General features: G+C 50.1%; 4 protein-coding genes across 4 annotated transcripts; 2 read left to right on the forward strand and 2 right to left on the reverse strand.

Moving 5' to 3' along the window:
* Nucleotides 1-2,135: 2,135 nt before the first annotated feature.
* ALTATR162_LOCUS11368 (uncharacterized protein) lies at nt 2,136-2,869 on the reverse strand (the record flags this gene model as incomplete). The annotated part of the gene is made up of 5 exons (XM_043319010.1): nt 2,136-2,171; nt 2,234-2,312; nt 2,364-2,456; nt 2,504-2,601; nt 2,648-2,869. 5 exons carry the CDS (start codon nt 2,867-2,869, stop codon nt 2,136-2,138), a joined length of 528 nt encoding a protein of 175 aa, XP_043174945.1.
* A 1,137-nt stretch (nt 2,870-4,006) lies between these two features.
* Nucleotides 4,007-5,092, forward strand: ALTATR162_LOCUS11369 (uncharacterized protein; the record flags this gene model as incomplete). The annotated part of the gene is made up of 1 exon (XM_043319011.1): nt 4,007-5,092. The coding sequence occupies one exon, from the start codon at nt 4,007-4,009 to the stop codon at nt 5,090-5,092; it is 1,086 nt and encodes a 361-aa protein (XP_043174946.1).
* Nucleotides 5,093-6,455: 1,363 nt separating this feature from the next.
* ALTATR162_LOCUS11370 (uncharacterized protein) lies at nt 6,456-8,310 on the forward strand (the record flags this gene model as incomplete). Its single annotated transcript, XM_043319012.1, has 2 exons — nt 6,456-7,063; nt 7,110-8,310. 2 exons carry the CDS (start codon nt 6,456-6,458, stop codon nt 8,308-8,310), a joined length of 1,809 nt encoding a protein of 602 aa, XP_043174947.1.
* A 450-nt stretch (nt 8,311-8,760) lies between these two features.
* ALTATR162_LOCUS11371 (uncharacterized protein) lies at nt 8,761-9,251 on the reverse strand (the record flags this gene model as incomplete). The annotated part of the gene is made up of 2 exons (XM_043319013.1): nt 8,761-9,040; nt 9,094-9,251. 2 exons carry the CDS (start codon nt 9,249-9,251, stop codon nt 8,761-8,763), a joined length of 438 nt encoding a protein of 145 aa, XP_043174948.1.
* Between the last annotated feature and the right edge of the window lie 2,840 nt (nt 9,252-12,091).

A 12,091-nucleotide genomic window follows, 5' to 3' on the forward strand; every position in this document is an offset into this window, starting at 1 on the left:
CGCTGCATTGCGCGCTGCAACAGCATCAGAAAAGTTCAGAGCGCCGTCAGTATTCATGATTCCTTGTGGCACTGACAAGGCCAAGTTCGCGCCTACGGCCGGCGTCCTCACAGCTTGATTGCTCGCAAATGCTACAGCAGTCGTTCTTGTGGACTGGCTAGCTTGTTGGGCAAGACTTCTCTGCGACTCAGCCAACAGGCTCCCATGTGCCTGCTGCTGTCGTTGCATTGCTTGTACTGACTGCCGTTTAGCTTCATCCCGGCGCCAGATCCGAAGCCTCATTAATGATACCTGGATGGTATCAGCTTGCGGTAGCATTCGCGACTGTGGCTGCGGATGCGTATCTGACTGTATGAACGGCTGTGCCTGTGGGGCTGGTACCCGACTCTCTTGATCAAGCACCAAAGTTGCTCTATTCGAGCGCAATCCAACCAAGCCTGTTGCTGCTGGCCTCCCGCTTGGTGGTGAGCGGCTTGAAACTCGACCACGCCCTGGAACTGAGCCAGATGATGCGAGGTGGGATGAGCTACGGGCATATACAGGCGCACGATCACGATAGCCTCCGTAGAGTTGGAATTGCTCCCTTTGCGGACTCCGCTCACGTGTGTCCCGATTGCGGCATGAACCAGCGTATGTTGGGTATTCATTCTCATCGAACGTATGCCTATGGTCAGCATAGCTACCTTGAAAGCCGTAGCGGTTGTTTGTGTAACCGGTATGATAGCCGGGCTCTCGGAACCCAACATAGGGCTCACTGAACACTTCTCGATCGTGGGAATAATAATGGGGCGACAAGGAAGTCTGCGAATTGAATTGCGCTTCGCTTCTGCGCTCTTGCTGCTCTGCTCGGTACCGGGCGTCTGGATCATGAGCTGCTCCACGAGCTGCTTCACGCTCAATTACCAGACTCTCATTCACATGTGATCTGCACCATTCCTGGTTGGCGGTTTGCATCAGGTCTGCGCAAATTTCTCCAGTGTGCCTGTGGACCGGATTGATAGGGCAGGCACCGTTGCACTCGCGCCAATTCTCGCGATGGACTTGCGTCGCGAGCTTTCCACACTGAACGCACAATGTATGGTGCTCCCGTACGCCTGCATCTCGCATCGTTCGCAAAGTCTTATTTGGATTGACTCTCTCAGTGTAGTGTCCACGGTTTGGGTCTCGAGGTCGCCTCTCGTTCGGCGGGTGATCATCACTATTACCACGGTATTTGTCAAAACTTGGCTGTTGCTGCGGTCGCAATGAATTGTATGCCATGGCGATGTTGATATGCTGGAGCTATGTTTAGGAACATCTATGCGTCCAAGGCTGTGACGAAGGCGATAGTGTACTAAGCGCGTCTCCACGTGAGCTGATTGACCGCACTCCCTGGACTCTTAACTCAACAGCAATTCCAGCCTATCCGGGATTCAATTCGCTTCAGCCGTTTCTAGTTTCTCAACACAATTTCCATTGCACACATTCACCCGCGATCAGCCACCGAGCGGCTGCGCATCAAACAGTACGCGATCATAATCTTGTCTTGACCTGCGCTCACTCTTTCTACCTTGTCAACAGACTGAGTGATTGCCCCTCGATTTTACTCATGAAAACCGCCTGGCTGACCAGTCGACGACGCCCCTCCGATCAATCTTCCTGTACCTTCGTACCGTAAGCTCAGAAGACATCATGTCACCCACTAGCTCCGCCATTATCCTAACAGGTACCGCCAGAACCAATTTATTCAATTTTGTCACTCTTCCTCTCGGAATCAAGGAGTTATGTGGACCAGCAGCTGTCAATCGACTTGATGTTCGTATCATGGTTGGCGGCGATCTAGTATGCACGTTCGAGCCTCGAGACGAATAGTAGATGCATGGACATGGCGCGATGTAATTACGAGAAGACAGATCTCACTACAACTTTAGGCAGTAGAGTTCTCAGAAACTTGAGCCTGTAAGAAGAGTATGAACTATCAGAAATACATCTCTTCGTCCGTACTAATAAGTGCTTGCACACTTTGAGGTATTGCCCAACTGTTATTCCAACATCCACGTGAATGAAAGTCTAAGAGCGACTGAAATTCAGAAAGATCCGAACCCAATGCGTCATATGCACGTTGCACAATGACCTTCTCAAGCTCATGATTACAGCTAGTCCCAGTAGCATTCGACAGATTTGATCTTGTCCTGTGTATCATTGTCAGTCAGCAGACCCTTATCGAAAGGCAGCATATCTCAACAGTACTCACATTCCAGCCAATGTTTGCAAGATTAGCAACAGAGCCGCGGAGATAGAGGGATCTCGCCGTTGCTTCACAAGCCCCCGTCCTAATCTGCGTTAGTCTCGTACCACTGACCAGTCTACCTGAAGAGACGTACCTGAAGAAGAAGCAATGGAACTTCCGGCCATGGTTTGGCGCACCGTCAGGGCAATCTTTGAAAGTGATCGAGGAGGCCCCAAAGGGTATAGGACTGTGAAGTATCAGTAGTTGTAGATTGAGCTTACTCGGTGCACTTGCTCATTGTTCAATAAGGTCATGCAACTGTTTATGCCATCAATACAGCGGTAGGACGTCATCACATTGCCTTGGTAGTTGATGTGGTCGTGGAAGTGAAGCTGTAGTGGTTAGAGGAATGGACGAAAGTCGATAGCGCGTACGTACATTGGACGCAAGACGGTCCCAGTTTGCAATATTGACGTCAGCAACATCAGGATTGCTGTGGATGTTGGACTCGGTAACTGAGGCACGCGCAGGCATGATCACGTTGCGGAGATCAATCACCGTGGGCTGGTCGCCGAGCTCGATCGTAGTACCATCGGTCTTGTTGAGAGTAAGGCCTACTACCGCCGGAAGCAGCATCATGAAGAGAGTGAGGAGACGCATGGTTACTGGGTGGAGTCGTGATGTGACTGTGGGTTGATAGTTCAAGTCGAGAGGCAGTGGCTTTGAGTTGTTCGTGAAGAAATTTGGGGAATTGAGAACAACAGTGAAAATGCGGAAACGTGAATTAAAAGGCTGGAGGTAAAATTAGACTGCGCTGTGAATGATTAACTGCCCGTTTGTTCAACTGCCATGCCTAAGGTGAGGCCTAGGCCTCGGAATGATTAGGTCACGTATGAGGTCGTTTGACCGCAGCCAACCGCGCCACAAAAAGCCTTGATCACTATATACACTGTCCTGTTACTTTCACGTGTCGTTGAACTTCGTTTGCAACCATCTCATCAACCGGATGGTCAAACTGATCCGTCGTCAATACTTGCAGAAGAAAGGCTAAAATCCTAGGAGCGCTGATGCGCCGAACATGAATGTTTTCTGTCAAGAAGAACTTCATCTTACGAGCGTGTCTTGATTGTAGATTATCTTCTCATATCACCTTGCTTTGTGGAGCGATCAGTGCTAGCCTCGTCAGCGAGACGGGTGAACAACGAAAATTGTTACATTAGTAAGAATTGTCCGAAGCAGCACGAAGACAATGCCACTTTGTGAGGCGCGATCGTATGCTTCGTTGAGACACTGGAAAAGAACTTACAAAGCGAGTAGCCTAGAAGCACTGTTTCCTTAGATAGACCAGATGTAAAGAAGCTGCATAGCGAGTTGAAGTTCCAAAGCTGGCGAGGCGGCCACGCGGGTGACCGGCGCTAGGTAAGGCCTGATTCGGCCTTGAATTCTTATTGGTGGCCTCCCACCGCCGCCTGCACGCGTAGGTAGCGACAAGTACCTACAAACCTCGAAACTCACAACCTTCGCAAAAGATACTTCACAATGACCATACATCCATCAAGGATTTGCAATCTGCTTACTATACTCCCTCAACCTCCATGGACACAGCCACTTGATTGGGATCTTGGGATAAACTGGCACTGCGAAAAACGTGTATTCTTTTCGGCCTACGTGAAGCAGCCTGAAAACAATAGCCCGTCGCAACACTCGCTCAGCAGTTTCCCTCAATTTCAGAGACTTCCTGCCGAGCTGCAGCTTCGTATTCTTTCATGCTGTCCAACGTCAACGCTTTGGCAGCTCATGCGCGCATCTTCTATGCTACGCATCGAGTCCTCAAAACTGTTCTGGGCACACCCAAGCGCCTCATTCCTTCTATCTGATACCTGGCTTTTAGGAGGTGGGCACGCCGGCCGTACTTGCCACGACCTGGTATTTCTTGGCTATGCACAGAACGTAGAAATTGAGATCAACTGTCTGCACGATAAGCTTTGGCCGGAGCACGAAGTGGATGATCCGTCGCGTTCTAAAGACATGCGGCAGGATGTGGTGGAAACTATGTGGACTGCTTTGAGAAAAGGATGTCCAAGAGTTAAGAAGGTAGTGTTCAACCAGCAGATAATGTCTGGGACGGACGTAGAGGGAACTGGAAATGTGCCAGAATGCTTGGAAGTGTTGATACGAACTTGTCCGAAAGATATTGTTGCCGAAGCATTCATCGTGGAGGAACGAGAAGGACGACATTGGAATAATGGCACGTACAGCAACTTTTACAAAGTAGAATGCAGGACAGCACATTATCGGCCTTTGGAAGGTGGGAGCTGGGAGGAGCTCGAGCCAACAGCCAAACAATACGCAGTGCTGGTGCCTGGACGATTGTTTCGCGGTCCAGTTGGGCACTTTGAAAAAAACTACTTTCTTTTTCGAAGAAGGGTCGTCCAGGAATACGCATTCTGGCCTCTCGCCATTGAAGCTTTGGACCGACACCACTTCGATGAGGGGAGGAACAATGCTTTCCAATGCCCCAAAGCAGACTGCGACGTGGTATTTACGAAACCTGGTGAATGGACAATACATGCAGCGACTACGAAGCATGGTTGGGCCCGAGTAGAGGATGATTTATTCGACATACTACCCACAGAATTGCGAACTGTATTTGAGGCAAAGTACAACCAGATGGAGGCTAAGAGGGAGGAATTGAGCGAGGAGTCCATTAAAACGTTCAACAATTGGAACGACGGAGGAGAGGAGAAGAGAAAAGAGATGGAACAAGAGTTCCTTCAGCAACTAGAGAATGATAAAGATTGGGCGACAGGGGAGCAGGCGGTGGAACATCAGATCTGGAAGAACTTTATAAAAGCGATGGATCCTACATGGAATGGACAGTGAATGTGCATGGCAATGTGCCGAGGACGTGATCTATCTACGAAGGATGGGGCCCGCTATAGGTTGAACCATGTGGGTGCCTTGCTGCGGGGGCGGCGTATAGGACAAATGATCGGTCGATCTCGACTCGGTGGTCGGAGGATGCGTCTATCTGTGGACCTTGAATCTTTCGGAGTCGCATGGACACAATGTTGCTTGTGTATTATCAGTGATTCCACGTCGACATATCAGCAGGCGTTGCAAGATCTGGCAATGTATTTACTCAACAAACCCTAAATGTTACCTTACTCCACATGGGATGGGTCCATACTTCAGCGCGTGTAGCGAAATAGTCGGTCGGACACCAAATTTGCGATCTTGAACCATCGGACCGTAAAACTCCTCATTGGTCATGCATGCTACCCACCCAGTGTGTCCGTCTGCAAAATTTTAAGCCTCATCCCACCCAGAACGCGTCTCGAGGCACGCGTGGGCCATGAGGAGCGACCGGACCGCCCAGAAAAGGCAAGCCGACCGCCGCTGTAGCGTGATATCGCGTACGGCTCGTCTCAAAGTTAGCAGCGCGCATGCTCCACGTATCGAAGTTGGGGGAGGTCGGAGGTGGATCGAGAAATCGGTGGTGGAGAGTCCGCGGAGGCGTGAGTCGTGCCATGGGGCAAGGCGCAGGGCGTTTAGGACGGGAGCCGGACTGACGTCATGAGTGGCATTTCAATGTTGGATAAACAGGCTAAGACGCGTGGCGTGGCTTGGCAAGAGCGATCCGCGCAGCTTGGTGTGCCTTCTTCTGATGCTTGGGGGAAAGGCTGGGGCTTATGTTGGAGGCTTAAAAGCCAAGTTGTGGTTTCGTGAACGCTCCATGGTATGGGAATATAATCTCGGAAAACGCAGAAGGGAGTCGAAGATGATGTAGCGCCACTTCTCAAACATCATACACCGAGAAGGACGGTAAAGCGATCTGCGCCTCTTCTTCGAAGTCAAAAACACCTTCGCTTCGGCCGATATGTGCTTAGCATTTGACCCGGTTTTAATGCTACATCGCCTGGCTTGAGAGGTCCGTGGCCAGTATCCAACGGCCTCTAGCACGAACGCGCCATAGCGCCAAAGTCCTGTCAGCGTGAAAGATGTGATATGACGTCTCAAGGATGCGAGCGCGTGCCTTGTGATGCGCACAGTATGCGCGGCGTTGTCTGGGGCGTGCACCTCCGCATCTACATTCACTGCAGTGTCTTATAAACTGCTTCTTCCGCTTGCATGACGTCTGGATTTTATCACTCAACCCCAGCTTTCTTGACCCAGTCCCCGCAACTAGTCCCCTAGGTTGACTACCTCGAACCAATAACTGCCCAAGCGCATTGTTGTCGACAACATGGCTTCTGCGGCAGAAATCAAGCCTGATATCCACGATGCCGACATTGTCAGCAAGAACGAGGCTGGCGACATCGAAAAGAAAAGCGTTTCCGACAGCGACCATCACCACGCCGAAAACCCTACGGATCATGCACTCACTGCTGCCGACAAGGAACACTACGAGAAGTATGGCACCTACGACCGCTACGAAATCACAGAGGAAGATTGCTATGACGAGCTTGGATTTTGCTTTCCAACATGGAAGAAGTGGACCATTCTCAGCATCGTCTTCATGGTGCAGGTCAGTATGAACTTCAACACCTCGCTGTACAGCAACGCCGTGACAGGTATATCGGAGGAGTTTAGCGTTAGTGCGCAGGCAGCGCGTCTGGGAGCGGCCCTCTTTCTAATCGCGTATGCGTTCGGTTGTGAGCTCTGGGCGCCCTGGAGTGAAGAGCTAGGACGGTGGCCCATCCTCCAGCTCAGTCTGTTCTTTGTCAACATATGGCAAATTCCCGTGGGCATTGCGCCCAACTTCGGGACCATCCTTGCATTCCGCACACTTGGTGGTCTCTCTACTGCGGGTGGTTCTGTGACTCTTGCTATGGTGGCTGACATGTGGGAACCGTGAGTCTTTTACCCATTCTTTGCGTTATCAGGCTAACAATTCCAGTGACAACCAACAATACGCCGTCGCTTTCATCGTCTTCTCCTCCGTCGGTGGTTCAGTCCTCGGTCCTATTGTGGGTGGCTTCGTCGAACAATTCCTCGCTTGGAGATGGAACATCTGGATTCAGCTGATATTCGGTGGCGCTGTCCAAATCGCCCACGCCATCTTCGTCCCCGAAACCCGTACAACGGTCCTCATGGACCGCATTGCCAAGAAGCGCCGTACAGAAGGCGAAAAGAGTGGCAAGCCAAACAACATCTGGGGACCCAACGAGCTCAAAACGTTCAAGGAGCGCTTCAGTGTACACGAGATTCTCGTTACGTGGGTCCGTCCCTTCCGCATGTTCCTCACGGAACCCATCGTGCTTGTCCTCTCCCTACTCTCCGGTTTCTCTGATGCAATCATCTTCATGTTTTTGCAGTCTTACGCGCTAGTATACGCTCAGTGGGATTTTCCTGCATATGCCATTGGCCTCACTTTCGTCGCTATAGGTATCGGATACTTCATCGCCTGGTTCTCTTTCTTCCCAGCTATCAAGCGCAACGAGCGCCTCCGACGCGACCATCCTGACGATGAGCGCTCTCAATACGAAGCCCGCCTTTGGTGGTTGTTGTACACTGCTCCATGCCTTCCTATCGGCCTCATCATCTTCGCTTGGACAAGCACTGGCCCACCAATCCACTGGATGGGATCTCTGGTTGGATCAGCAATCATCGGCATCGCCAACTACGCCATCTACATGGCCACCATTGACTACATGATCTGCGCCTACGGTCCATACTCGGCGTCTGCGACTGGTGGTAACGGCTGGGCTCGTGACTTCCTCGCAGGTGTTCTTACACTGCCCGCTACACCCTTCTTCCAAAATATTGGCGGAGATAAACATCTCGCATATGCCTCGACGATTCTCTTCTGTATATCCCTTCTTCTCGTAGTTTCGGTCTACGTTATCTACTGGAAGGGTCCTGAACTCAGAAAGCGCAGTCCTTTCGCGCAACAACTCAGTGCTGCTCGTGATGAGACTGGTGGTCGCCGTGTCAGCAGCCTTCCAGGCATCTACGGCTCTCGCGCAAACTCGTTGGCGCAGCAAGGCGGCTTGATGCCAGAGTCTCGCAGGGGCAGTGTGGTGCGCGGTGTTCCTGGTGGTGAGAACAGGTACGAGATGCACCGCAGGCAGAGTGCGCGTAGTACTGGAGTTGCTTAAGCGCTGTTCGCGTTTTTCATCTCTGTGCCGATGATATAGTTTTATGAAATGTCAACGTTCATGAATTGATTGTGTTCTGAACTACAATAATGAGCAGCGAATGGCTTTGCCCAATTTTTGCATCTCATGCCAGTTATGTAAGCACTGAATTTGACTCAGGTTTTGAAGCTCGCCGCCGACACAACTTCCTGTCATGGCATCTCTGCACAATTCTTTTTCGAGCAAACATAACCTCTACCATAGTTCAGAGTTTTCCCATCAATTTAGTAGTAAGGCGGCCGATGCGATGGCATGCGTACCTTTTGTGCACGTAACAGCGGGCGCGACTACTGCGTCCGTACTTTTGTTGCAGGACCCATCAAACCACCGGCCCTCACTCTATATCGCAGAACAACACGTCCCAACGCGTAATTCGAAATGTGAAGAGTCTTTGTACTTTGCATCTTAACGTTATGCGACTGCATTCGGAACAGTCTTTGGTGTTATTTCTTCTGGATTTACGAGCGCGTCTGCACCACCTGTGGCAGGTAGCCTGCCCTCTTCAGGAGTGCTCTTCTTTGAGAAGAAGTGTATAATGTTCTTCTCAATATCAATGCCCTTTGCTTGCCATTCCGAGCCCTCCTCGAATTCATCGAAAGTCTCGCCAGCTTCTTTCGCGCGCTTACGGATTCCACGAGTTCGGAACAGCCAGATCATGTGTGAAGCAACCATGCTCATTTCGATAGCGCAGCTAAACATTGTCAGCCTTGGGATCGGATAGTTGCTGCTAACAGAAGCACCTACCATAGTGCGTACATCGTCCCAAAGAGCACATCGAACTCGTTCTGGGCTACAAGAGCCATCAGCGAGAAGAATGCGCCGTTCCAGTCGATAGCCAAGAATATGAAATCGATACCTACAACACGACCACGCCTCTTGACAAGTTCAAATGGGATAGGCATATAGCCTGAGATGAGAGTGAGGAAAGCGATGATGCCAATCAACAGGACTGGCCACTCTAACCCCCTCGAGTATGGCTGTCGAATAGCATATACAAGGCCGATTTCTATCCCTGCAAAGGCAATCAGAAGAGAGAGTAGCAAGAGAGATGCTGTCCAAGTCCGCCATTTCCTAGCTTCGGTTAGTCCTACATTCTTGGAAGGCAGGACGATCTCAGTGTTTAAACTCACCGGCTGTAAATAAGACACTGCGCCCAGCTCACACCACACAACACACAGAAGCACTGCGGTTGGACGATAAGAGGGATGTTGAATTGCTGTACTATAGCATATACCCCAAAGGGTACACCGCTGATTGACCAAAGAAGCATCATGGACTCTGGTAGTCCTACAGTGGACTTGGTCCTCCAATTTCTGTATATCTGGGGTACCAATTGTACGCACCAACATATTGTACCGATGGTGCCAAGCACGTTGGCAGCTAGCGGTATCGAAGTTTGCGGCGCCATCTTAGGAGACAGACAGGATCCGAGGAATAGAAGAAATCAGCCGTGAAATCACTGGGGTTGCGTGAAGTGAAAGTAGGTCACAGCTAAGACGAGAGATACTAGTGTCTAACAAGTATCAGTGGCGAACTAGCACGATAAGATATATGGCCGTTGCTTAGCTTCCAGCTTATTCGGTGACAGCTCGGATTAAAGAGCGGGCCATCCACGGAGTCGTCCATGAGCACATCGTAGCAAAAATCGTTGACCGTCTGCTAGTTATTCCGCTCCATGCGTGAATGAGAATTGCATGGCTATGACTGGTGTTTACCGCGTTCGCTTGATCCCGTGCGGCGAGTAGAAATCAGCACGCTACACGAGTCTGGTAGAAAGATAGCACGCCGTGCATGATGCGCTAATCGCTTTCTCCGCTAATTTCTCTAATTGACAATCCAGATTGTAAACGCTGGGTATGCTACCCGACGCTCGGTAGGCTGACCGGGTAGCTGTTGACGCCAGTGGAACGGTTATTTGCACGAACTTCTCGGCAACTCGATACAATGAAAGTTGTGAGTGACTCAACTCAAGAATGCCCTCGATATGTCGCATGATTGTTCTATCAGCTTGTTCATGTCATGAGCCATAAACATGCTTCCCGGTTGGTTCCCAAGGTCTGTTTACCATATAGGTTTTGAAAGAATGGAGCGGTCTATGAAGTCGTAAGGAGTCCTATTAAGCGGCTGAGGCCAGCGAATATTAGATCAGCATTGAGGAAACAGATTGGTCGTTCTGATCGTACCCGAGATTTAATTTGAATAGGTAAACTAGGCACACCTGTTATTCTAAGATCACTTCCTATCATTGTCGCTCCCTAGATCCCTTCACTTTTGTATTTCTTTTTGCGCCCAATCCGCTACTAAATGATAGCTTGTCTTGCACCACTTATACGGCTGCTCATTTCTTATGACAATGAGCATTATCAGCGCTATCTGAGCTAGTGAAGAGGGAGTGAAAGAGACGTATTTTGTCTTTACGGGCGCAATGCTCTGTGTACGATTGCTCGCGGAGGTCTCTTGTAGATTTACATTTTATCGCTCTCTACTTACTGTACAACACGCTTTTTGAGCCGAGCGCCATTCTCGATTCAACGCTTATGGCAAGCACATGATAGTTCCGCACAAGATGACCGCACCAACCAAGCTTGTCGGCTTTCCATCTTTCCATGTTGAGCTACAAATCAGGGTCTACAAATGCATTCTCGCCGCCGCCCCCAAAGAACCTAGTCCAGGTAACCTTGCACCATACGCAGGCCTTCTCCTCTCGTGCACGAAGGTCGCCTCTGATTTCGAGCACGAATAGGCTAAGAATTACAATTCCCGCCTTCAGCATCTTTTTAAGGACGCGAAATTTCACCCGCTGATCATCGAGAAGTACCGCCATGCAGCTCATCTTCGTATCGTTGTCCCGCTAATTGACCAGTGGCCCAAACGGTTTCATGTGCCGGAATTGATGGAAATGACGAGTTTCTACACCTTTAGATTTTCATACCCGGCCCATGATCTCACGATAAGCGTTTTCCTGCGATCGACTCCATTCTATCACCTTATGTCCCTGTGGGAAGACATTGCCGCATCTGGCACGACCGCCTCTCGCATTGACTTTGGGGCGCAAGAATACATTGTCTTCCGCGCCACTTCACCAAGGCAACCTGTGAGGGTGATATGCTCAGTGCTTTGGATGGCGTTCCCGGTGAGGTGTATTTGAGGATAGCGGAAGAGATGCTGAGCAAGGATACAACTACAAAAGAGCCTCGTGGTGTACTTAGTGAGTGGAACCAGTCGTGTCAGTCGTGGCGAGCCCTCTTACGTTTCCTATCGTACATGGCACAGTTTAACGTGGGTGAGCACACGTTGTAGGAGATGCATAGACGGACATCAATGTACCTGTTAATGCTAATGAGTAAACGGGTCAGCTGAGAATAGCTAAGAGCGTAGCCAGACGCGAATAGGAACGAAAAAGGAGATAGCGAATCCATCAGTTGCCACCCTTGCGTTCATTAAAGCATCACATTGCTACCAAAGATCTATTGTTATTGTCTTGCCGTTGTGGGTGTCCAACTGTTCTAGCGTATTAAAGAATGCATCCATTGTTTCTGGAAAAACAGAATGTTGCGTTGCTTTTTGAGCCATGTTTTGAGGAGAGAGAGAGAGAGAGAGAGAGAGAGAGAGAGAGAGAGAGAGAGAGAGAGAGAGAGAGAGTGTGTGTGTGTGTGTGTGTGTGTGTGTGTGTGTGTGTATATAGAAATGCCACCATTTAGGTTGTATCAATACAGCAGCGAGGAAGTTCACTTCGCTAATT

This window comes from Alternaria atra, assembly GCF_907166805.1.
Source record: "Alternaria atra isolate CS162 genome assembly, contig: 35, whole genome shotgun sequence".
Taxonomy (NCBI): domain Eukaryota; kingdom Fungi; phylum Ascomycota; class Dothideomycetes; order Pleosporales; family Pleosporaceae; genus Alternaria; species Alternaria atra.